Genomic DNA, 25,142 nt, shown 5'->3' on the forward strand with positions numbered 1-25,142 from the left:
TGCAAAGCATCTTGTATTTAAAAAAGCAAACAACTTTTGGCCAAAAGCCCTCCCATATTCACAGTTTGGGTGACTTTATTCTGATGTATTTATTGTTAATTCCATTCGCTTTGGTTCAGTTATTTAATGCCTACTGCATACATAGAGAAATACAAAAAGGTCATACAAAAGGGAAAGACACAGTCCCCCTAGCACTTGTGATTAGGAAACAGTTTAGTTTGACAAGAAACAATCAGAAGAGGATTCTAGGTCAATAAATATGTAAGCTTCAGGGTGACTTCAGCATACATATTTGTGGATTTTTGAGGAATTCAAAATTAAAAAAGATCACTAGGGGTAGGCATTCATCAAAGGCTTTCTTGAGGAGGGGATGCTTAGGGTTAGGTCATTCATTCTGAGTCAGGTTTGGACAAAACCCTGGGAATTCGCTAGTAAATCAGTACAGGTGTACCTCATTTCAGCAATAGATGTGTTCCTGAAAAGTAAATAACGCAGAACATCATTTATGAACAGAACTTGTTTTTTTGGAGGAAGTAATGATTTTGAAAGGACAGCTAAGAGTTCTTTTGTCAGGCTGTGAAAATCACCCAGCAGTGTAATTCACACCACCACTGCAATCATTGGTAGCATTCCTAGGTTTGTCTCTTGGTTAACACCCTCAAAACAGTGGTTCCAGGGTCGAGTGTCTGAAAGTGAAATGAATCAGGTAATTGGTTGTTACCTAAATTATTATTGCAATAATTGGACTGGAAGGGCCTCTTTGAAATCGCCTAATCTGACATCCCACCTTCAGCTTCTGTGCAGAACTGTATGTATCTGAAAACGTGCCACAAAGATTGGTTGTCTACCTTTTCCTTTTGCTGGAGCGGCCAAAACTTCTCTCAGTAGAGAGGGACCTATACTTAGATTAAAGAATCTCTTCTGAAAGTCTAACCCAAATCCCTGTGACTACAGTTAAAAAGTCCCAGTCCTTTTTGTCTACAAGTCAGGGGCATGGGAAGAGAGTGAGGAAGCAGAAAGCCCCCAGCATGTTGAGTCTGAAGACCCAGGCTTCATTTGCTGGTTCTGTTCTTAACTTTCTGTGACCTTGGGAAAGCTCTACCCCTCTCAGGGCTTCAGTTCCCTCCTCTCTAACACAAGAGGGGCTGAACCAGTCCCTTTCCAGATCAAAATTTGGAGAGCGGGTCATTCAAACAGCAGAGAACTCAGAGTCGGAAGATCTGAATTCTCCAGCTAAGAAACCCTCATGAGCAAGTCATTTCCCTTTTTTGGGCCTTGGCTCCCTCCTCTGTGGGGTTCAAAGGGTTAGAGTAGAACTAAGACATGATCCTAAGACTCCTTCCAACTAACAAAAACATTTATCAAGCACCAAGCATTTACGGAGCACTCCCTGTCTACCAAATACCATGTTAAGAAGCTGGGGATACAAAGAAAAGTAAAACACCTAGGGACCTGACTTGTTATTTGAGTGCAAGGGTGAGCTGGAGAGTAGGGGGAGAGGGGAGTGCTGCGGTGGGTCTCTCCTCGCTCACAGGATACGATTATGGGTCTTGGAACCTGGTTATCCTAGAGCCCCTCGGAGGAGCAGAAGGCATGCGGGGGCTGCACCTGCGTGCCCCGGGTGGGAGTAGAGGAGGAAGCCCATTTCGCCATCAGGGATTCCCCATCACCCCGACCTCTCGGAGGCTCCACATAGCTAGCAGACGTGCAGCTGGTACACGGCCCTCTAGTCCAGGGCTTCTTCATCTTTCTTGGGGGGTTGCAGTCTGGTGGAGCCTAGAGACCCCTTCCCAGAGTAATGTTTTAAAATGTGAATAAAATACACGGGACTATAGGGGAAAACAGTTGTACTGAAGCTAACAAAATCGTTTTAAAAACAAGCTCATGCACCCCAGCTCAGGATCCCTTGCCTAGTCCAACTCCCAGACTTGACAGAGCCGGTAACTGAGGCTCAGAGGGGCCAAGTTTGGACAAGCTACCAGGCTAGGGTCAGAGCACGGACAGAAACGAGGGTCCCCTGGTTCCTTCCTCCCCTTCCCCAAATTAGGAGGGCCCAATGAGGTGAGGGGAAGAAGGGGCCAAGGGACTTGACCACGGTCACCAGGCTGGCCAGAGTCGGGACAAGGACAGGCACCCGGGTCCTCTGGCTTCTTCCTCTCCTCCCCCAAATTAGGAAGGCCCAATGAGGTGAGGGGCAGAAGGGGCCGAGCGTTCCGGCCCCCCCCCGTCCCCCCCCTTTCCCATCCCAGCCGCCTCCTCCGAGCCAGGAGCGCCCCTCCCCCATCTGTCAAAAGCTAGGGGCCGGGGCCGAGATCTCAAGGTGCGGGCACCTAAAACCCGGTAGGCGGCCGCCCCGCCCCTCGGCAATGCGCAGGCTCAGAGTCTAGCCTAGGACCGGCTGGCGGAGGCCGGGGGGGGGGGAGGGAAAAGAGAGGCCGGCCCGCGACTCGCGACTCGCGCTGGGGTCCTCTCCCACAATGCACCGCGGCCGGGAGGGAAGGCCGCTCTGACCCTTCATTTTCCCGCGAATTCAGTTCAAAGAGGCGGTCGGGCCCGCGAGCGGCCGCGCGCACCGGCCAACCAACCCCTCCCCTGCCTCTCCTCCTCCTGCTCCCCCCACCCCCGAGGGCCCCCGCATCCGCGTGACAGGCGCCGAGGCCGCGGCGGGCCAACGGGCGCGGGCGGGCGGGCGGCGCGCGCGCCCGGCGGCCAATCGGCGCTGCGGGAGGAGGGGGGCGGTGAGAGGCCGGGCTCGGGCTCGGGTGCGCGGGCCTCCGGAGCGGAGCGGGGCTCGCCGGAGCGGGCGCTTGTATTTTTTCTTCCCTCCCTCCCCCCGCCGTCCGCCCTCCTTCCTTCCTTCCTTCCTCTTCTCCTCTCCTCCCTTCCTTTCCCCTCTCCTCCTCTCCTCTTCTCCTCCCCTCTCTCTCCCTCCTCTCCCCCGTGCGCGGGCGGCGGGCGGGCGGTCGCTGGGGCCGGCGCTTCCCCGTCCCCGTCTCCGCGGCCCGCCCTCCCGGCGGGGAGCTGGCGGCGGGGGGCTCGCGGCGGCGGCGGCGGCGGCAGGAGCAGCCTCCTCGGCCATGGCGCCTCAGAAGCACGGCGGCGGCGGCGGTGGCGGCGGTGGGGGAGGGGGCGGCTCGGGGCCCAGCGCGGGCTCGGCCGGCTCCGGCGGCGGCGGGGGCCACAGCCACGGCCACGGCTTCGGGGCTTCGGCGGCCGTGGCGGCCACGGCTTCGGGCGGCAAGGCCGGCGGCGGCGGCGGCTGCGGGGGCGGCTACTCGGCCTCCTCGGCCTCCTCTGCGGCGGTGGCGGCGGCTGCGGGGGCCGCCGTGCTGCCCGTGAAGAAGCCGAAAATGGAGCAGGTCCAGGCTGACCACGAGCTTTTCCTCCAGGCCTTCGAGAGTGAGTGTGCGGGGGTCGGGGCGGGGGGGGAGAGGGAGTTGGGACCCCTTTCCTCCAGCTAGGGCCCCCCCTTCTCTTCGCTTCCCTACTCCGCCTAAGGGCCCCCCCTCCCTTGTCCCCACACTCAGGGGTCCCCCTTCCCGTGCCCCAACACTTAGGGACTCCCCTCCCCCGCTTAAGGGCCCCCTCACTGAGGGACTCCCCCCCAATAAGAGACCTCCCCTCGCCTCCTTCCGCCTCCAAGAGGCTTCTTTCCTGAACACTCAGGGACCCTTCCTTGCCTCTAGAACAAGGGACTTTCCCTTCCCTCTGGCTAAGGGACCCTCCCCCCCCTCCACTGCTCCCAGGGCAAGGAGACCCCTTCCCCATGGAGCCAACGTGCGGAGGGGACCAGGGAATGTGCACCCCTCCTGGGACCCCCACTCCCTCGTGTGCTGAGTCCGGGGGCAGGTTCCTCACGCTCCACGAGGGAGCAATGGGCCCCACTATGGGAGCAGATTTCCTCTTAGGGAGAATCTGAACCAGGTTACCGGTTGACTTGAGAGGCGGTCAGATTCCCCGAATTACTCGTGTTCGAGAATCCCAGAAATTTCAGCTGTAGGTTCCAGGGCACAAAAGTGATCAAATCGCAGAGATTGAAAGAAAGAAAAAACCTAAGGAACTAACGGGGTTGATTTTTGCTGCTTGGGTGGTGGCGGTGGCGGCAGTGCTGCTGATGCCCCTCACTAGGCTGTTTAACATGTTAGCCTTCACATCTTGGAAAAACACTCTTCTGGTCTTAAGGCTACACAAAACGGAGGCGTGAAAGTGAACTGCTTACAGTTTAGCGATTTCAGGAATCTAACTAACTCTTCCCTCATAACAACCCTTAAGACGTTTTCTTGGTCCATTTTTAGCTTTTAATGTTTTTTTAGAGGTGCTTATTTTCTCTGTGGAAAAAACTCCCAATGTATTTAACATCAGAATTATGAATAACCTGAATTGTTCTGGTAATGTGTGTTATGTTCTAGTTTTTACTCTTCTCCCCCCCCCATATCCTGTAGTTTGAGATGACTTAGTAATTTAGAAATCTGTAGATAAGTTAGCATCCCTGCTACAGTTATGTGTTTTAAGTTTTATGCATCATCTAAAGTTCAGGTTGTCAGCTGTTCTTGGAAAGAGAAATTGCCTTGTTGAATATTGGCCCTCCACTCCTCATATATGATTAGGAAATTTGAATTGGGGCTTATTTCAAAAATCCCTGTTTTCATTGTAATGAAACTTTAGCCTTGATAAAGAACGGTGCTCATCTTTCTCAGTTTTAATTTGCTTTGAAAACCAGGTGAGCTTTGGTAGTCGAAAATAATGAGCTTTCTTAAAGTGCAGTGATAATAAGCATCCTAATGGAAACTTTAAAATTAAGTAATTTTTCTTTTGTCTCTGGATATCACTGAAACCCAGAGTTTACTGTTGAATTCTGAGATGTCAATCTCTGATAGGTAATAAAATGCCATGTTAATTACTGCAAGGAGGTCTGATTGTACATAACCTATGTAGGGACAACTTGGTGGTGAAATGGATAAAGCACTGGGCCTTAAGTCAGGAAGACCTAAGTTCAAACCCAGCCTCGGACACTAGCTGGGTGACCCTGGGCAAGTTACTTAACCCTGTTTGCCTCAGTTTTCTTATCTGTAAAAATGAGCTGGAGAAGGAAATTGCAAACCACACCAGTATCTTTGCCAAGAAAACCCAACTGAGGTCACAGAGAGTCGGACACAACTGAACAGCATTAATGTTTTAAGGACCCTAATTCATGTATGATTTATGTAAAATTTAATTATGTTATGAATATAACTTTGCCCCATTTTGGAGAAAATCTAGGATGGATGGAGGATAGAACTTTTTTTCCTATTTAGTAATATAAGATACACTGGTATATATCTTAATATTGGAATGATTATCTTAAGGGACATGTAGCATGCAGCAAAGTGAACACTAATCAGTTGTCAAAAAAAGAAGCCTTATCTATTTTTGTGATTTATAGCTTCATATGAAAAACTTGAGCAGAACAGTGTATTAAAGTATCAAAGATCTAAAAAGTTGAGATTATCAGTGTATCAATTGAGAATTGGAGCTGTTTTTCTAGTTTATAAGGACTTTCTCCTAAAATAAGTATTTGAAATATTGAGTAATTTCAATGTCCAGTATTGTGAAAGCTGACAGGTAGGACCTAAAGGTTTATTTACTAGATGTTGGCTTTGTATACATAGTGCTTAGAAAAAGTAGAATCTATTCTTACTTAGACAGAAAATCAGGTGGAGCAGATCTTACAATTTATAATTTACAAATTTTACAAAAGGCAGTCACTCTTTTCTCTCCTGCTTTTGATTATAGTAAGGTGTTGTTGGAGGCAAGTCTAATTTTTGTTAATGTGAATTATGGTTTGGATTTTGTTATACTGTATAGAATTTCCATAATTATCTTTTTTAACTGGGATAATAAATAACTTTTGATAACATTTGAATTTTTTTCTTTCATTATACAGAACCAACACAGATCTATAGATTTCTTCGTACTCGAAATCTCATAGCGGTAAGTGTTTGACAATACCAATCAATATCTTTACTTAGTACTTAATCTATATTTAATTTTAACAATTTTTTAAACTTTTTTATAGCCAATATTTTTGCACAGAACTCTTACTTACATGTCTCACCGAAACTCCAGAACAAACATCAAAAGGTACATTTTATGAATCTTACTTAAAACTAATCTAAGCTAAGCATTATTTAAACTTAGAACAATCTAAATGTGAAAACTGAAGTGGGAGGGGGGTTGACTGGACAAATGTCATGCAATATTTTCAAGTGCTGTTATCTTTGTAAAGTATTGTAGAAAAAATTTGCTTTCCCTCAGAGAAGTATGTTGGTAGAAAAATGAACAAAATTGGTTCATTCTGACCTGACATAATTTCTTGCTGAGCAAGTAGTTATATCCAAACTTTAAAGCTTGAGAATTTATAATACTCAGTAAAGTGGTCTTGGGCATTTGTTGTAGACACAACAAAGTAATTATTGGCTGCCTACTGTAATACTTGGCCCACTGAACAATAAAAGAAGACTTAAGTCAGCTCTTAGAGTGTGAACCTTTAGGTAGAACTGCTATCATTTCATGACTCGTATTTGCCAAGTAAGTTTAGTGCCCCTCATCGTTGATAAATATACTTTAAAACATAAAATAAGCCAGTTTTCCTAAGTGTATAGTTGGGTTCCTGTTGTCTTCCAAATTATGGCATGTTACGGTTAAGTAAGGCATTTGAACTAGAAAATTAATGTTAAGTATTCAGTTTTAGAATTAGGGCCTTTTAAAAAACACTTTAATATCTTAAAATAAACTTAGTTTTAGTCATTTAATTTAATATTTTAGTTTGAAAAGTGTTTTAGAACTTTCAGCAGTCATGGGAGTTGGCTTTTTCCCCACCAAGACATCTAGTTGAGCTTTGAGGATATACCTTGACAAGCTTAGATTTTTTTTTTTTGTACTTTGTATTACTTGGCGACCTACCTTGACCAAGAACTGCATTTTATAGTTGATATTACCAAGTTCCTACCTGGGAATATGTGGCAGATATGTTTCTGATCTTGTTTTTTCTCTACTCACAATCATTCAGTGACTACCATTGACTGCCAAGTAAAACACAAACTCCTTAGTCTGGCATTGAAAATACTTGACAGTATAGCACAACCTTGCCTTTCCGACCTTATTCTCATACAACTTCCTTCAACAAATTTTGTGCTTTAGCCAAACTTGAATTACTTGCAGTCCTCTAGTGTGTGATCTGCCCTGTCCTGCCTCTGTCTTGGTTCTTCCCTGTGTTCTCGCCCTCTCTCAACTTTGACAGTTGATTTCCGACTTGCCTTTTAAAGCCTCACAGAGATGCCATTTCCCCTTGGAAGCCTTTGGTATTCCTAGGCAATAAATTCGTTATGGTTGGACCTTAACACAGCAGTAAGACTCGAGCTATGAAAGTGACCTCAGGCCATCTAGTGCAAATAACCCCCCTCCCCCATTTTATATTTGAGAAAATTGAGGTCCAAGGAGGTTCTATATTTAAACCATTCAATTTTCTAATTACTTTTATATTGACTAATTTTGGGAGGGGGGTTATATATTAACTACTTTTGTATTGACTGTAAACTCCATGAGGTTAGGAACCATATTTCATATAAATTTTGCATCTACACTAAGGTACACAGTAGATACTTAAATATATTTTTTGAGTTGAGTGGTAATGAAAGATCTAGGTGCCAAAATAAGTGACTTAATCAACTGCTGTACAATTTGGTCTGCTATAACTTAACTCATTATTAAAAGCCTATTTTGCTTTCATTAGCTTGTTACCATATTTTCATTAATGCAGACAAACCAAGGTATCTAAAATATTTGGTACAGAGTCAATAAAGAATAAGATTCATGTGCTTTAAGAATTGGTCTGGGAGTGGCTAGGTGGCGCAGTGAATAGAGAACTGGCCCTGAAGTCAGGAGGACCTGAGTTCATATCCCCCCTTAGACCAAACACTTGACACTTACTAGCTGTGTGACCCTGGGAAAGTCACTTAACCCCCATTCCCTGCCCCTTCCCCCTAAAAAAAAGAATTGATCTGCAAAAAAATAAAATAAATTCCAAATTAACTTATCCCATAATTATGATAGGTTTTTTTCCCCTGTCCTTTTTATTGTGCTACTTGATCTCAGAGTAGGATTAAATTGTTTTGCCAGTGTATGAAAACAGTTTTAAATGTTTGGTGTCATAGTACAGAGTTTTTGGTTTTGTTTTTGATAAACTTAATTGTTGTCCTTTTCCTTGCTCTTCAGTGGAAGAACTGGCTTTTCAGAAATTTGGAAATATTTTGCTTTTTTTGTTATCTGAGAATGATAAGTCACGATTCATGTTCTCACAGAAATGAATGTGAATTACTAAGGATTGGGGCAGCTGGATGGTACAGTGGATAGGACACCAGCCCTGGAGTCAGGAGGACCTGAGTTCAAATCTAGTTTCAGACACTTGCTAGCTATGTGACCCTGGGCGAGTCATTTAACCCCGGTTGCCTCCAAAAAAAAATTACTAGGGATGTTATCACATATATGAGATGTAACTTTCAGGCAGTGAGACAATTTTTTCAATAATATGCTGATTTATAGATCTCAATGAAGGTTGTCCTTTTCAGCAGGGTACTTATTTTTTGAGCATATAGTGCTGCTGTTACTCAGAATAGCATTTTTGTAGCTACTTTCTGAGCCAAGAGTGATAGCGTTATTGAAATGAGTATGTAGCTTTCTAAGGTGATGGAAGAATAACTTTTCGACAAGCATTTATTATTTGGTTGTGTGAATACTGACTGATATGTTTGAGGTAATCATGGGGCAGTGCATAGAGAGTTGGCCTTGGAGCTGGGAAGAGCTGGTTGAAGTACCACTTTAGACATAATGTAAGTGTTAACTGAACAAGGGCGCCAGACTGTTCCTATTAAACTCCAATAGAAACAGGGCTGCGTATTGACTTTAAAACCCCCCAAATTAATATTATGCTGTTTTGTATTTTTTTATTTATTTTATTAAACATTTTTCATTTACACATTTACAGGCCAGACCACTTTAGGCAACTCCCCGAGAATGTTAGTTGCAGAGATGGTGCCTACCTGCTTTGGTAGAGAAAATTTCCTCATCCTGAAGTTCTCTGTATTAATGAAATCACAGGTTCAGTCCCTATCTATATGTTTGCAGCAAAATTATGAAAGCAGAGTGCTTTCTTTTTTTCTAGAGTACTTTAATAAGCAGTGTTTTTGTTTTTTTCTAGATTGATAAGATTTAACATTAGTAAACTATAAATAAAAGTAACTAAAAGTTAACTGACAAAATACCAAAGTGAGTATTTTCTTTGTCCCTTTCCAAGTTCATTTGAAGTTCTGTCAACTTTGCCACCCTGCCCCCTTTTTAAACAGCTATTGTTCTGACATTTGCTTTGCTTGACTTCTTAAGACTTTTACTTTTCTTTTGGTTTTTTATTTTTCTTAACAGAACTACAGTATTTTATAGCAGACTGTCATCCAACTTTCTTAAATCATTTCCCCTGGTTTACTCTGAATTGCTTATGAATTCTCTAAGAAGTTACAGAAAGTTAGACTTTAAAAAAAATCATCACTTATTTCCTACTTTTTGAAGACCTTTAAATGACTAGAAAAACATTTATAGTATAGGGATGGGAGGGATATTTGCTTTTTCTTAGGGGGTTCTTTATACTAGTTCAGATTTCATACGGCTATTAAATTTGTATGTTTTCTCCCATGCTACACTGTGCTAGTGATTCATGGCATTACAAGGAGGGGGGATAGACCTTAGACTTCCTAATTTATCCCTTTGCTACCAAGCAGGATTTCATATTAACCATTTGAGAAAGGTGGTATCTGCCCTAGTCTTAAAAGTTTCCACAGAAACTTCAAAACCCACTTGGAAATAATTATTAATTTCAGCAAATATTTAATAGGTCCTTACTATACTGTTCAAGACACTCTATATATAATACGAAGAAAAGACAACAGTCTTGCTCTCATGGAGATTATAGTGTTGTAAGGCAAGTAATCACATAAACAGTGACTATATATTAAGTACCAATATATTAAAAAATAACTGCATTTTCTCCACGAAACATATATACAGAGGGAAGCAGCCAAAAGAATGATGGTCCTTCATATTTAAAGTCAAAAGTGACCACAACCAGAGACTGCTATGGCACGTGAGGACCTTAGGGTTTGTTGCCACTGCTGTAGTTCGAGGCTTTAATTGGTATTCCAAGGGAGTACCTGGTATCTGATTGAAAGCATGTTTTTATTCAAATCATGTGAAAAAATGGATTCATAACAGGCCTCTTAGGTTGCATAGAATGCTATTTAAGTAGTGGAGCAGCTTTGCTGAATTTTGTGTAGCCACTGTGGTGGTTAAAAATAAAAATGAAAAAAGCTATAGAAATCAGAAATCTTTTATTCCCACAATGAGCCTGTATTCACATGTATCATGAAAATCTTCCAGTTTGCATGTTACAGTATACAGAATGACTGGACTAATAGTTGAAAAAGGCAGCGTCTGGTTCAGGCTACCCTACCTCCACTTGAAATGTTGAATCTGTCAGCAGGATAAAATATTTTGATTTGTATATAAATATTATAGTAGGAATCAGGAAACTGAAATATTCTTGCTATATTTCCCTCCTTTTCCTTTTCATGGAACTGGTGGTTGCCAGTCATTATATAGTATGCTATATTTGATGATACATTTGTATGAAAATTAGATTACTGCTAAAGATAATAAGTTTTCTTTAGGTTACTAATAGCACATTATAGTCTTAATACCTCTGAAAGTAAAATTGGTCCTTGGTTTTGCAGTCCCTGCTGACTTCATTTTCAAGATCCTACAAGGAATGTACACTAGCATTTCTCTATTGATAGACTATTTATGAAAAGATGTGTTAGTAATCCCTTAAATGTCCGGAATCAATTATTAGTGTCTAATAGTTATTAACAGAATATGTTTATGATAAATGAAATTACATGTGGCTTTAGATTTTTATTTTATATTTTGGAGTCTGTATATTTGGTGTCACCATAAGAATTTATGTGAGATTTTCCTTAGAACCTGTTAATTCTTTAATTGCTTTGAGATTTTGTGCTTAAGTAACACAGTGTTTCCCTTTTAGACTTCTTTTGGATTTTTTTTCTGCCATGAAACTGATTTACCAGTCAGTTTTAAATTTCTAAAATTTCATTTGGTGTATACCCTAAATTGACTTCAAAGCAGTTTGATGACTATTGACCAACTTTTAATCTAACTCAAAATTTAGTTTCCACTGTTTGTAAGGAAAAAAAGATCTGAACTTACACCTTTGGTACTTTGGTATAGTATGTGGAATTAGGTATTTTCCTTTTTTTTTCTTTTTTTTTGGTGAACAAATTGGGGTTAAGTGACTTGCCCAGAGTCACACAGCTAAGAAGTATTATATGTCTGAGGCCAGATTTGAACTCAGGTTCTCCTGACTCCAGGGCCAGTACTCTATCTGCTGGGCCACCTAGCTGCCCCCTGATGTTTTCCTTTTTACAAAATCTATAGAAAATAACACCTTAACAGAAATTGAAAGGTTTCAGATAGTCACCAAGTATTAGTGATTATCTCCATATGCTTGTTTTACCATCATATAAATTCTTTTGAAAAGGAATGCCAGTTGTTATGCTTGACCAACCCTGTCTAATTAACTTAGTTAAAGCAAGAGAGGAGGCAAAATGAGAAATCTCTATTTTGTTTTATTCTAGTGCCATTAAAGTATACTTAGTTCTTATTTTCCCTCAATTGAGAAGCAAACAACTTATTTCTCTCTCTCTTTTTTTATTTGCAGGAAAACATTTAAAGTTGATGACATGCTATCAAAAGTAGAGAAAATGAAAGGAGATCAAGAATCTCATAGGTAAGGTAAATTAGCATATATGAGTGATAGAAATAAGGCAAAATGTAATAACAGTGGTGATATCCCATAAAAGACCTGAGCCTAATACAGGAATCTGTTCTATAACATCCCTGACTGGTGAGTGTCCAGCCCCATTTGATCCAGTGCTCCAGAGCTCATTGCTTAATGATGAGATGCCCATTCCACTGCGGTTGGGTAGCTCAGTATTGAGCTCTTTATATGTACTTTTTTTCCAATTTGATCCCAGACTTCGTAGAGGAAGAGAAAGTAGAGATAGGCCTTCTTCCTCAAGACAGTCCTTAAAGTATGTGAAGACAGTGATTGTGTAGGATAATCCTTGAAGTTCTCCTTTTTTAGGCAAAATATTACTTAGCTCCATCATCACTGAAAGCATAAACTCCTTGTGGTGGAGGTGGTTTCAGCACCTAGCACAGTGTGTGGCACTTAGGTGTTCAATAAATGTTTGCTGATTGTTCACAATTATGTCTTTGCCTTTGGGAACACGATGTTCAGAGCTGAATGGGTAGATGGTCTGCCTGTGACAAAACAGGGGCACCTTAAAAAAAGATCAAGAAAACATTTATAAAATAGAGTACCTAGAAAAAAACCAGGAATTTGTGCTTTATTTCCTTATTGATTACTTGAATACCAAGTAAGATAAAACTATAAAGAGATGGGAGTTCTGAAGGAAATAATTGGTCATAAAATTAAAGTTGGAAAAGGGATCTTATAAATCTAGTCCAAATCCCTTATCTTACTGATAAGGAAACTGAAGCCCACAAAAGTTAAAGGGCTTGCCCCTAGTCATGCCATTAATACTAAATGGCAGAGCCAGTGATTGATCCGAAGCCCTCTGGTAAATTTAGCGTTCTTTTTTGTTTTCATCTTGCTTAATGAAAGGCCTTGAATAGACTGTGTACTAAGCTGTACGTCATTTTTCTTTAAGAGTTTTTGTCATATAAGCAATAAATAAATGAGAATGCATAGCCAGTTTTTACATTTTTTTGAAATTACTGTTTCTAAATACAACTGTTAACATTTTTTAGTAATTTTCCGTGAGAACAGTTTATTCAAACTCTTAAAATTTATCTTTGGAATGAAATACATTTATGACTATTGAATATTTTTTAAGTAAAAACTGATTTTTAACCTGCTTTTGCAAAAAAAAAATCTTACACTTGGAATGTTTCCATATACTGCCCATCACTGATTTATGAACAGGTTCTGTTTCAGAAGGTTTTTGTAAGTTTGGAATTTGGAAACCATTTTCCCATAGAAACAATGTTATCAATGGTTGGTAATTTCCTAGGGTGGTCCACAAAAGCTCATCCAATTCTTGTAACTGAACTATAGTATTAATAGTAATACAGATTCAACTGCCATTGATAACATTGTTTCTGTTTGAGAGCTCATTTGGAGATTCAGCACAAGATGCCCAGATTATATCTCTTGATAACTTTTCAGGCAATGGCATCCTCAGTGGATCCGGATCTCCGCTGAGATTGTTATTTATATGTAAGAGAAGCTTGTAAGCTAGATATTCTTAAAGTGATTCATTGATAATGGAATTTTATGTGATGCTAAACTATGGCTTATCATGTTTAGATGCTGTATGTTGCTTAAATTTTAAAAAAACTTTGTTATTTCTTAGTAATCAATTCCATCAAAAGTCAGTTTTCAAGTTCTTAAAATCTTAATTGTACCCATTAATTAGAATTGTATAATGAACTTCAGTGCATCAAATATACTTTTTCACAATGTGTCACTTTTGATATGTGGATGCCTAAATGTATGTAATCTAAAATACTTTATTAAGTGCTAGATTACATGAGGTATTCTTTGAAACACTACAATGGGACACTATTCACTTAATGTACTGTGTTTATTTATATCAAGAAACTTGATCTTTAATATTTGAAGTAGTGAGAAAATTAGTTTGGTCAGCAGAATACCTGAGAAGCTTGAAACTTAGTTGCTATTTTCTATTGAAGAATGGATTGTTTTTTTAAACTAATTTGTAAAATAAGGAGAGGTGCTTGACCTGTGGTTACACTGATATAGGGAATTCCTAGATGAGGAAACTCCCATCTACCAGTGCAGGTCAGCCCTTTGTCACTCAATTACAGCAGTTAACAAAGGCCTTTAGCACTGAGAGAAGTGACTTGTGAGAGTCACACAGCCAGTCTCAGGATGATCTGAGGTGGGTCTAGAGCCCACTGTTTGCTCGTTCTGAGGCCTGTGTTTTCTCTACTATGCCACCTTTCCTCACTGTAATTAAAATTGCAAGTTCAAAGCATAAGAATGCAAGAATGGGGAGAAAGGAAAAAGTTAGGAACTGCCATCTCATTCAGCAGTTTAATTCAGAAACCCTTAAGTCAACTGTAAAATGAAGGCTTTTGTCCTGCTAGAAGCTGCAGTCTAGTAGAGGATTGGAGCATACCTACCAGTGACTTTTTTTATTCACTAGCCTCTGATTTCCTTATAGTTGCCAATGAAGAAAATTCTACTAATAAAGGTTGGCATCTGGTTGTGAGGTTGTGACTTCACCCCAGAGGACACAGCTGCTATGATAGGGCTTGAGCACAGGTCTTGCTAACTTAGACCACTCTCTCCTCTACTCCCTGCTGTTTCTCACATATAACTGCAGTAAAAAAATAATACTTGAGCATATTTATGTTTATATTTATTCAGTTTGTTCCTTTAGCAAGTGACTAAATTTTTTTTCAATTAACAAAAATCTCTTTTCTTTCCCCACCTCTCCCTCCATTGGAAAAGAAAAAAGAAAAACAAAACTCATGTAACAAATATTCATAATCAAAACAAATTTCTGCATTGAATATGTCCTAAAGATAAGTACTTCTCACTCTGCCCCTGAGTTGCTCACATCTCAGCAGGAGGTGGGTTGTTTGCATCATCAGTCCTCTGAAATTGGAGTTGGTCATTCAGCACATATTTAGGAAGTACCAGCTTCATGCTGAGTAAGTACTGCGTCATGTAAAAACTAACAGTATAGAAAACCTTACTGCAGCCTCTGCGTGTAAAGAACTTCAAATTTAGCAGGTTAACCAATCATGAATAGATATTTGAGTGACCACTAGTATATGATGCTCGGCTTTGCACTTAGATGTTCTGAGAGGTGCGCTTCAGGCCAGCAATCTAGCTGAAGGGAAAGAATCTATATGTAAAAAGGTAGATTATTAAAAAAAAACATTTCAAACCCTGGCCCTTACATACCTTTCCAGTATTCTTGCACCTTAATTGTGTACTCTGATGTTCAGTCACACTGCCCTTCCTGACGTCATGCCTTTTATACTGGCTGTCCTCCTTTGCCTAGAATTCTCTGCCTCCTGGCTTCCTTCAAGACGCAGCACAAATCCCACCTTCTACAAAAGGCCTTTCCAGCCTCTGGACTGCTCCCCTTCAAGGGTGCACCTCCCCTGTGGGGCTCTCCTAGCACCTTCCCTCCAAGATTGCCTTTCATTTACACTGCATAGATCTTGTGTGTATGGAATTGTTTGCATGTCCTTCTTCCCATTAGAATGTGTGCTTGAGCAGAGTCTGTTTTGCCTCTCCTTGTATTCCTAGCTTTAGCAGCTCAATGCCTGGCTGTATTTAGTAAGTATAGTAAGTGCTTACTAAAAGCCTGTTGACGGACTGCTTACTGCTAAATTTAGTGGCATGTAAAGGATTGGTGATAGTAAGTGCAATGAAAAGAGTAACGCAGGGCTGGGATGGTGGAATAGCCAGGATTAGAACCAAGTGTAGGATGAGAAAGTATAGAGAGGAGCCTCAGGAGAAGGGAGAAGCGCTACGAGCAAACATGTAGAAGGACTGGGGTACAGATGGTAAAGGTTGGTAGATCATGTTGTGGGAGTCACTGGGAGGGTTTTGTCACTTAGGAAGATGAGTCTGTTACTAGTAGGGCAGATTTAATGGTGACAGTCTCTTTTCCCTTCCAGTGCTGTGTTGCAGAAAACCATAATGATACTTTTTTCTTTGGCTGTCTGGAAATTAAACAGTAAACTAAGTTGCATACTTGTCTTGGTGCACATTTCAGTGGTTCTAGGTCATGTAGAATTCTCTGGAAATTTCTCTTGCCCTTATCTTTATGTTGGAATGGAATTCTGTTGATAAAAACCAAGAAGATTTTCTGGCTTTTTTTTTAAATAGCCTGAACTCCTCCCTCTTTCACCTCCATCCCTCTGGTGCTTTTCCCATTGGTAGGCATGCAATAACATGATTATTGAATGAACTGTTAAATTTTTCTTCAGAAATCAAAACAACTGATCAGTGTTTGTAAGATAGGCTTTGAGTTTTCTAGCTAGTGAGGTGAGCTGAGCCACAGAATTCATTTGCCAGATGGCTGGCATTATGTAATGGGTTGGGGTTTTCAGTGTATCTGATTAGTCATCAGGTAAAATGTTTGGTCCCTCAAGCTAGTAATTATCTATAGGTCAGTTGGAGGGCCTTAATATTGTGTAGAAACCAGAGTCCTTGAAGGTATATTTATGCCTGCTACTGGTGAGTCAAATAACTTTTAATGTTAAACACTTTGGCGTAGTGAGTTTGACAATGATCTAGTGCTTAGGAATTAGGAAAAGGTAGCTTCTGAACTTTGGTACAATTAGGATTAAGATTCTGAGGCCTAGTTTATGCATAGACTATGCAAGAATACTTGCCCCTGCTCATTTTGCCATAATTAGATACAATTTGGATTAAATCAACCCATCAGAATTAGCAGTATGAAATGAGACATTTTCACATTTATATAAAATTGCCCTGTTTTCAAGAGGGAATGGTGTGACAGTTTATATAATTTCTGAGCTTCAGTTTCCTCATCTGCACAATGACAGGGTTGGGCTAGATGACTGACATGGTCCCTTAAAACTTAAAATATGTAATCTTATGTTTCGGTTGGCAATTTAAAGTTTAATGACCATATACCTTTGTTATGGTTTACTTAAAGTTTGTTATAAAACATTAGCTCTAGGGTCTCATTGTTGCTCAGCAATCCTTTTATCACCATTGCATTCCTTGTTGCACTTCCAAAAGCAGGTATTTCAAACCTTTGCTCTCCTTAAGACTCCTTCCTCACTCAGCTCTGGGCGAATAACCCCACTTACTTCACTGCAAAGGAGATAGAAGTCATCTAGGGTGAGCTCACTCTCTCACCTACCTACTTTTACCTCCGAAGACCTGCCTTCTATACCCGATTTCTCAGTCCTTCCCTCATCTCAGAGGAAAGTGGGTTTCTGTAAGGCCAAACCTTCCACTTGTGCTCCACCTCCTCTAGGGCTTTACATCCTTAATTTCTAGCATCATCATTCCCTTTTCTGCTGATGCCTCCTCTTTTTTCACAAAATGAATTGCTGAACACATTTTACTGCAAAACTTCATTTGAAACTTTGTCTCTCCTTTCTTTCATTACCAACTTCTTGAACCAGTATCCTTTTACCTCCATTTTCTCGACATCCACCCCTTTTCTTAATCACTTGCAACATGGCTCCTGAAACTAAGTGTTTAGTGTGACCACCTAATCAGCCAATTCTGTGGTCTTATTCTTAGTTCTCCAGGAGTAAACTGTGAGGTTACAGGGAATATCTTATGTGGTTGAAAATTTTGCTCAGTTTTTCATTTTCTCATCCGTTTCATCTCTGTAATTTTCTTTCCCACTTATATGCCTTTAAAACAGTCTTCTAAATGCTTTCCTCCTTTTGTTGTTCCTTAAATTAGAATTAAGATTGAAACCAGATAAAATTGTTCCCAGTAAGTTGATATCTGAAGAAGTGCTTGAATATGTGTGTGGCTATCATAATTTAAAGAGGAACATAATTAAATGTTTTGCAGGAATTTGTTAAATTTCTATAGCTGTAGAATGCACAAAGTAGTTTGAATAGATTCACTTGTCTTCTAACAACATCCTTTGAAAACAGGAATACAAATATCCCCATTTTACTCATAGGGAAGCTAAAGCAAGAAAAATAATCTCGTAGGATCTTCTGTTTTCCTTTCTAACTTCTTGTAGTGAGGAAGAATTATTATCGATGTGAAAACATTCATCCTCTTGTTTTTCTCTTTAAAAAGTAGGTAAAATAGGATTTTGGACTTGTGGGCCAGAAGTAAAAATATTTAGAAATTAGGAATGAGGGGGTAGAAATTGTACTTTGGCCAGTAAAAAACTTAATTTTTAATTTTTGCACGTCAAAATCCCAAGAATACAGGGAATTTAAATAACCAGTCTTGTCATCATGAACTTTGAGCACACATCCTAATTTTTCCTTTTCTTTGTTTAGCTTGTCAGCTCATCTACAGCTTACATTTACTGGTTTCTTCCACAAAAATGGTATGTACCTTTTAAAAGTTTAATAATGTTGGCATTCCCACAGAAAATGCTTTTTGTACATGTGTAAAATGCCCCATCTTTTCCTAGTAATTCTGAAATTACTTATAATGATCATTCAGTGATTATTTTAGAAAAAAATCTTTTATTTCTCCAGAGATGAACTTATTAACCAGTTAGTTATTAGTTATTGCTTTATGTGATCCTCTGGAAGATTCAGGCTAAAGTGCCTATCTCTGAACCTAGAGTCTCAGATATTACGGACTTCAGCCTTACTTTCTATTTGCCTTCTTGTTACCTATTTAAATTTTCAGGTACATTTTGGCATTGACATTAAGGCTAGACATCAATTCTGATAATACAGTCCAGTCTTGATACTAAATCCATTTGCTTCATCTGTCTTATGATCATCTCAAAATTAGTTGTATTATCTTTGAATTGGTCAAATTTTAGCTCTCATCTTTAATTCATATTATCATTTCTGCTATTCCAAGTATCCCTTAATATACTATTACAGAAACTTTATAATCATGTAACATAAAACTATCTACATAACCATCATTCTGGGGATCATATCACAAGAGAGAGCAATGTCAAAGGTGAGGACAGACTTGAGTATCATCATGTACACTGGTAGTTACCAGTGAGTGTGAGATACATGTTGGGTAGTGCAAAGGTGTGAAAGGTTACACCTCCGTGTTATATAATCTAGAGGGCTTTACGGGCTTGTTGAGCATGAAAATGTCATGTATTCATCCTCAGGTTGGTAATCGTTCATCATCATAAAAATCCATAATCCTTCAGTGCCTGATTGCCCTTGATACAAAAAAAAAATTATTGCATAGGATCACCTTAATGACTGAGTTCTGTCTTAGAGCCCTCAGGCATTCAAGAAAATCCCGCGTTCCTTCCAACGGAATAAAAAGTCTTAGGACATATATCCGTGTATTTTGGGGGTTTGATAATAGTATATTAGGACAGCTGTTAATAAATAAACATTTTGGCTCTTTCTGATTACTATAGTTACTGCCTTCCCTTCCCCAGATTACTATATGTTTGTTTTTTATGGCTTATATTTACTTATCTGTGCACATGTAAGTTCCTTATGGTGGAGGAAGTCAGGGATGTCTGAGGTATTTGTACACCTAGTACCAGGCAATAGTAGGCACTTGATAAATGAGTTATTTGTTGAGTACTCTAAAGACTAGTTATCAACTACCAACTTAGTGAACACTGTGGATGATGCTGTCCAAATGTCTTTCAGGAATGAGTAAGTGATCCCTTCAGTTATCTTCAGTATACCTGTAGCTAAGAAATTTATTGGGCCACACAGTTATTCATATAGAAATCAACTAAAAGCTACTGTTTTAAATCTTTCTTTTGTTCTCTAGACCACTTTAAGAAAATAGTGGTCATTATTCACTTAGACTTGAATCTTTTTTTGTAATATTTGTAGTATTAATTCAGTGTGTTTTGTTGGGTTACTCTGATACTTTTGGAATATTTCAGGCCTGTGTGCATTAAAAAGATCTTTTAACCTCATCAATTCACTTAGCACCACAATATCCAGGGACACAGGCAGATAATCTGGTATTACGCAGCTGAAAAGAGTAAGTGTAATAGTAAAGTTTCTTGACATTTTTTTAAAAAATCATACCGTATCCAAAATTTTTCCAAAGTCGTAGATTAAAAATTATTCTAAGCTTGTAAAGCCAAATGCATTGCTTTAAAATAAGAAAAAATAGCTATTAGCGTCCTTTCCCAAGAAAAAGCTCCATATAAATAGCTTTAAAATTAGTGTTGGTTGGGGAAAGTTGGATATTTCTCTCCTGAGTTCATCAAGGTATTTGTAGATTTTTTTTGCACAGGAAACAAAGATTTTAGGGAGAGAATGAAGGCCCCTTTTGTGATGTGATTTTTCGTTGTCTGCTTGTAGTTTTATCACTATCTTTTTTTAATGGACATTGCGTGACAGGACTCTAGGATGTTAGTTACTATAATATTTATCTTGAGCATTTTTGAAGCAGCTTGGGTTTTTATTTACTGCATTCATTTTTACTAGTAGAATCTTTTCACCTTCCCTTAGTTCTTAGAAATTTGATGCAATGAAGTCAGGATATGATGTTCAATTAAAAAGCATTTATTCAGCAGCTAATATAGAGCCAGGCCCTTGGTATACAAATAAAGACACAGACCTCAGAAAGAAAGGTCCTTGGCCCCAAAGAGCTTACATTCTGTAAAGGGGAGAGATGAAAGGGTTAGGGGTGAGGAGGAGGAGGGAAGAAATGGCTCATGTAGAAGATGATTCTGGAACTGAGCTTTGAAGGAAACCTGGGGCTCTGAGAAGTAGAGGTAAGAGGAGAGAATGCATTCTAGGCCTGTTGAATTAGCCTGTGCAATGAAAATGGAAAGGAAATATCATGGGGGAGGAAAAGCAAGGGTATATTACATAAGAATGAGTTATGGATTCCAAACTGCTAAAGTCATATGACTTTTTAATGAATACACTAAACATTAATTTTTAGTAGTAACTGGAAAAAATGATGGTCCAAAAGCCATTTTAGAATAAGGAACTGTATTTTCAGACTATTCATGTTCATCTGCTTTAGTGACTTTTATGAGATTTAATTAAGGTTATGAGTTGATATCCAGTCTGAAGAATTTAGAGCAGTTGAAAGACTAAAGGGAAAAAATACACATCACAAATGACAGCTGTAGGGTGATCACTTAAGGCTCTATTAGCAGGAGAGAAGAGGGAGGAGTCACATTACCTTCCAAAAAAATGTAATGAACCCTAATAAGCACATTATTTTTAGTCTTAATGTTCCACAGGATTTCTTTCAGGTCTAGAGACAAAACAATGTCAAAACTTGAGTTTTCTTTCCTTTAAAATATTTTCCTCAGTTTGACTAGGGTACAGCTATTGTAACAGAGGGTACACTTTAAAAATTTTTTTACCTTAGTAACCCAGTCCTTAGCATTTAGAATTAACCGTGCCATTAATTAAATTAATTAGTTGAGTTGCTTCAGGGATACTGAAGCATTATGATCTATAGTGTCTGTTTTAGTTATTCATGTTTGGCATACATAGCATGTCAATTTAAATATTTGTAATATATTATAATTCTTTTAAAATCTATTAATAAATTTTGTATTTTATTTAAATATTGAAGAGGAAATCTGATGTTAGAGTTTGGAAGGCTTGTTTCAAATATGTCTGCATACTGGCTGCATGTCATTGGACAACTCGTTTAACTTCTCAGTTCTCTAAGCGACTTGCCAAGATGTCTTATATAAATGGCAGAGAAAGTGGATATTTTTATTGGTAGACGAAATCATAGGTCTTATATCCTCAGTGATGCTGTCACCCCTCACTCCCCCCCAGTTATTTTAATAGTTTAGTTTTTGAAGGTCAGTTAACTTGTATTTTTCTGAAGGCGTTAGCATTTTTACAGTTCCTGCAGTAACATTAAAAAACTCTTTTAAGAAGTTTTATCTGGTTAAATTTGCCTAAGTTGAATGTTTAAAATATTTCATTTTAGATTATACAGAAGGTATTTTTAAAGCTCCCATTTAATAGTGCCTTTCAGTTTAAAAAGGGCTACTTATTGATACTTTTGTTCAATATGATTAAAGAGCAATATTGAAAATTATCAGTCCCTAAGGGGAAAAATTCCAGGACTGGATAGATTAACAAGTGAATTGTACCACTTTCTTTTTTTTTCTTTTTTTAAAATTTTTTAGGCAGTTGGGGTTAAATGACTTGCCCAGGCTCACACAACTAGTGTCAAGTGTTTGGTCTGAATCCGGATTTGAACTCAGGTCCTGCTGACTTCAGGGCTGGTACTCTATCTACCGCGCCACCTAGCTGCCCCCTGAATTGTATCACTTTCAAAGAACAATTCCAATACTACGTAAACTGTTTGAAAAATTGGTTAAAAAAAAAAAAGTAACCCTACCAGGTTCCTTTCATGACACAAACATGATCCTAATAGCTAAACCAGAAAGAGTCAAAGCAGTTTCCCTAAAGACTATTATTGATCCATATCCTAGCAGGGAGATTATAGCAATATATCACAAAGATCATATATTATGACTGGATTTATACCAGAAATGAGGGGCTGGTTCAATATTAGGAAAAATGATTGACCAAGTCAATAACAGAAACGACAAAAATTTCATGATTACTTCAGATGCAGAAAAGATTTTTGACACAATACAACACCCATTCCTACTAAAAAAAATAACTCAAAAGCAATCAAATAACTGGAATTTTCCTTAAAATAATAAGTAGTATCTATCTAAAATCAAGAACAAGCATTATCTGTAATGGGGATAAGATAGAGCCCTTTCCAGTAACATCAAGGATGAAGCAAGAATGTCTGTTATGACCATTACTGTTCAATATTGTTCTAGACATGCTAGCTATAGCAGTAAGACAGGAAAAATAAATTGAAAACATAAACATAGGCAATAAGGAATCGAAACTATCACTTAGAGATGAACAGTATAGTTTACCTGGAGAACCCTAGAGAGGCAACTAAAAAAAACTAATCAAAACAATGAACAATTTTAGCAGAGTTGTGAGATATAAAATAAAGCCCCATAGTCACCAGCATTCCTATATATTACCAACAAAACACAGCAGGAGAAATAAATTCCATTTAAAATAACTATACAGACAGTATAACATACTTGAAAGACTACTTGCAAAGATCAAGAAAGTATAGAAAGACAATTATGAAACGCCACACAAATGAAAACACAAATAATTGGAGAAATAGTAAATCGTGTCTAAATTAATTTACTTATTTAGGCCCATACCAATTAAAACTACCAAAGAATTACTTTGTAAAGCTAGAAAAAAAAGTAATAATAAAATTTAGTGGGAGGAGAAGCAAAAAGTTAAGCATATCGAGTAAAAAAACCACAATAAAAAACAGAAAGGAAGGTGGCATTAGTGGTTCCAGAATAAGATCCATTTTAGAACAATTGAGGTGCCACTTCACACTGGAAAAAATGGAAGTTGTCAGGCATATCTCTAGCAGAGGTCAAGCCTTCTGTACAACCATACTTCCTACAGGACAGGCAATAATACAACTTTGGATTTGAGAAGAAAATTTAGAGAGGGTCCCATGGGTAGTACAGGATTAAGCCTTTGTCTTTCAAAGGTGTTTTAACTTGTGGGTCTAAATTTTAGACACACTCTAAAGGCTTTTTCCAAGGAGTGACATTTAATGCTGACTTTGTATCCATACTTAAATAAAAGTTAAAAGTTGACATTTTGGAGTTATATAGTACTTATATAGATTAAAACACATTGAACTATTTTTTTCCAGGTCGAAAAAAATTTTTTTTCTGGTGTGTGTGTGTGTTTGTGTCTGTATGTCTGCTAATTTTTGGTTTCAAATTCTCTCCTCCTACACACATTGCGAAGGCAAGAAATATGATATCCATTATTTCTGTGCCATTCAACCATTCTTTAAAATTTATTTATTTTTAGTTTTCAGCTTTCACTTTCATCAGATTTTGAGTTGTAAAATTCCCCCTCCCCTTTTCTTCCTTCCCCAATATGGTGTGTGATCTGATATAGGCTATACATGTACAATCATATTGAACATTTCCACATTAGTCATGTTGTGAAGGAAGAATAGAACAAAAGGGAAAAAACACAAGAAAGAAAAAGCAAAAAAGAAAGAGAAAATAGTGTGCTTCAATCTGTACTCACACTCCATAATTCTTTTCTCTGGATGTGGATAGCATTGTCTATCACAAGTCTTTTGGAATTGTCTTAGATCATTGCATTGCTGAGAAGAGCTAAGTGTAAAGTTGGTCATCAGACAGTGTTGGTGTCACTGTACAATTCACTGTTTTTTAAAAATATAAAACATAGTTTGCAGGGAACTCTAGTCATACCATCATTGTGTCTGAGGGAAGAGCTTTTTGATGCTTCAGGCAGCAGCTGTGTTCTGTTATGCTGTCTGTCATTGTAGTAGGGAAGTTTAACCTTCTTAGGCAAAAAGTATTTAAATTGACTTAATTTGTAAAGGTTTTTCTGAATGTTTGGAAATGACATAAGAACTAGTAGGTTTTTGATAAGTCATAGGTAAAATAATGTACTGTTTTCAAAATAATTTAAACTGTTGATTTTTCCATTTAGATAAGCCGTCACAAAACTCAGAGAATGAACAAAATTCTGTTACCCTGGAAGTTCTACTGGTGAAAGTTTGCCACAAAAAACGGAAGGTAATGCATAAAACTATTATATTGCTACCTTTAGTGGAATGTTACTGTGAATGCATACATTCTATGCTAGTCCCTGAGGACACCAGCATAAATCATATGGTAGTCTTTACTCTCTAAGATCTTATAACTTAATTTTGGAGGTGAAGTGTTCTCAAAGGAATGAGACCTATGTAGCTATACTATACTAGAAGTAGAGTATCATAAAGATAAAGGACACTTGTAGAAAAAGTGCTACAAGTTAAAGCAAAAAGAGATGCCCTGGAGATGCCCCTGCCCTTATACTTTGATAATGGAAAAAGGCTTCATGGAGGAGGTGGCATATAACATTAAGCCTTCAAGAAACAAGATTCAGATTTATATGTTCCAGGGTCTTTTCTCTTACTGGTATAGATACTTCTTTCTTCATGTGGATTACAGCCTCCCTCTCCCCTCATCTTCCCTTGTTCTGAAATTTTCTCTTTGCAATTAAGATGCTCACAAGCCTCTTTGCAATTAAGAAAACTGGTCATATAGGCCGTCATTGAGTCTTTTCACTAAGTCTTTCTAGCTTGGTAAGATTCATTAAGGTTTGTATTCTCTTGTAATCTTCAGAATCAAGACTCACTTTGTAGCAGTGTTAATTGGGGTAGACCCAAATAGAGGATACGATCTGTAATTTAGCTGAAA

The 25,142-nt window shown here is 38.9% G+C and overlaps 2 protein-coding genes across 2 annotated transcripts in view; one reads left to right on the forward strand and one right to left on the reverse strand.

Moving 5' to 3' along the window:
* Positions 1-3,062: 3,062 nt before the first annotated feature.
* The window catches only part of SUZ12 (SUZ12 polycomb repressive complex 2 subunit), a 37,934-nt gene continuing 15,854 nt past the window's right edge, over positions 3,063-25,142 (forward strand). Inside the window, exons 1-6 of the mRNA XM_020963260.2 lie at positions 3,063-3,399; positions 5,924-5,970; positions 6,056-6,120; positions 11,822-11,890; positions 18,184-18,233; positions 24,391-24,476. Coding sequence (XP_020818919.1) covers positions 3,078-3,399; positions 5,924-5,970; positions 6,056-6,120; positions 11,822-11,890; positions 18,184-18,233; positions 24,391-24,476 — 639 coding nt within the window. The 5' untranslated portion in view covers positions 3,063-3,077. The remainder of the gene's footprint in view (positions 3,400-5,923; positions 5,971-6,055; positions 6,121-11,821; positions 11,891-18,183; positions 18,234-24,390; positions 24,477-25,142) is intronic.
* CRLF3 (cytokine receptor like factor 3) overlaps positions 11,710-25,142 on the reverse strand; it is a 75,676-nt gene continuing 62,243 nt past the window's right edge. Inside the window, exon 8 of the mRNA XM_020963262.2 lies at positions 11,710-12,446. Coding sequence (XP_020818921.1) covers positions 12,400-12,446 — 47 coding nt within the window. The 3' untranslated portion in view covers positions 11,710-12,399. The remainder of the gene's footprint in view (positions 12,447-25,142) is intronic.

The sequence above is a fragment of the Phascolarctos cinereus genome, unplaced genomic scaffold, assembly GCF_003287225.1.
Source record: "Phascolarctos cinereus isolate Bilbo 61053 unplaced genomic scaffold, phaCin_HiC Scaffold_5;HRSCAF=322, whole genome shotgun sequence".
NCBI lineage: Eukaryota > Metazoa > Chordata > Mammalia > Diprotodontia > Phascolarctidae > Phascolarctos > Phascolarctos cinereus.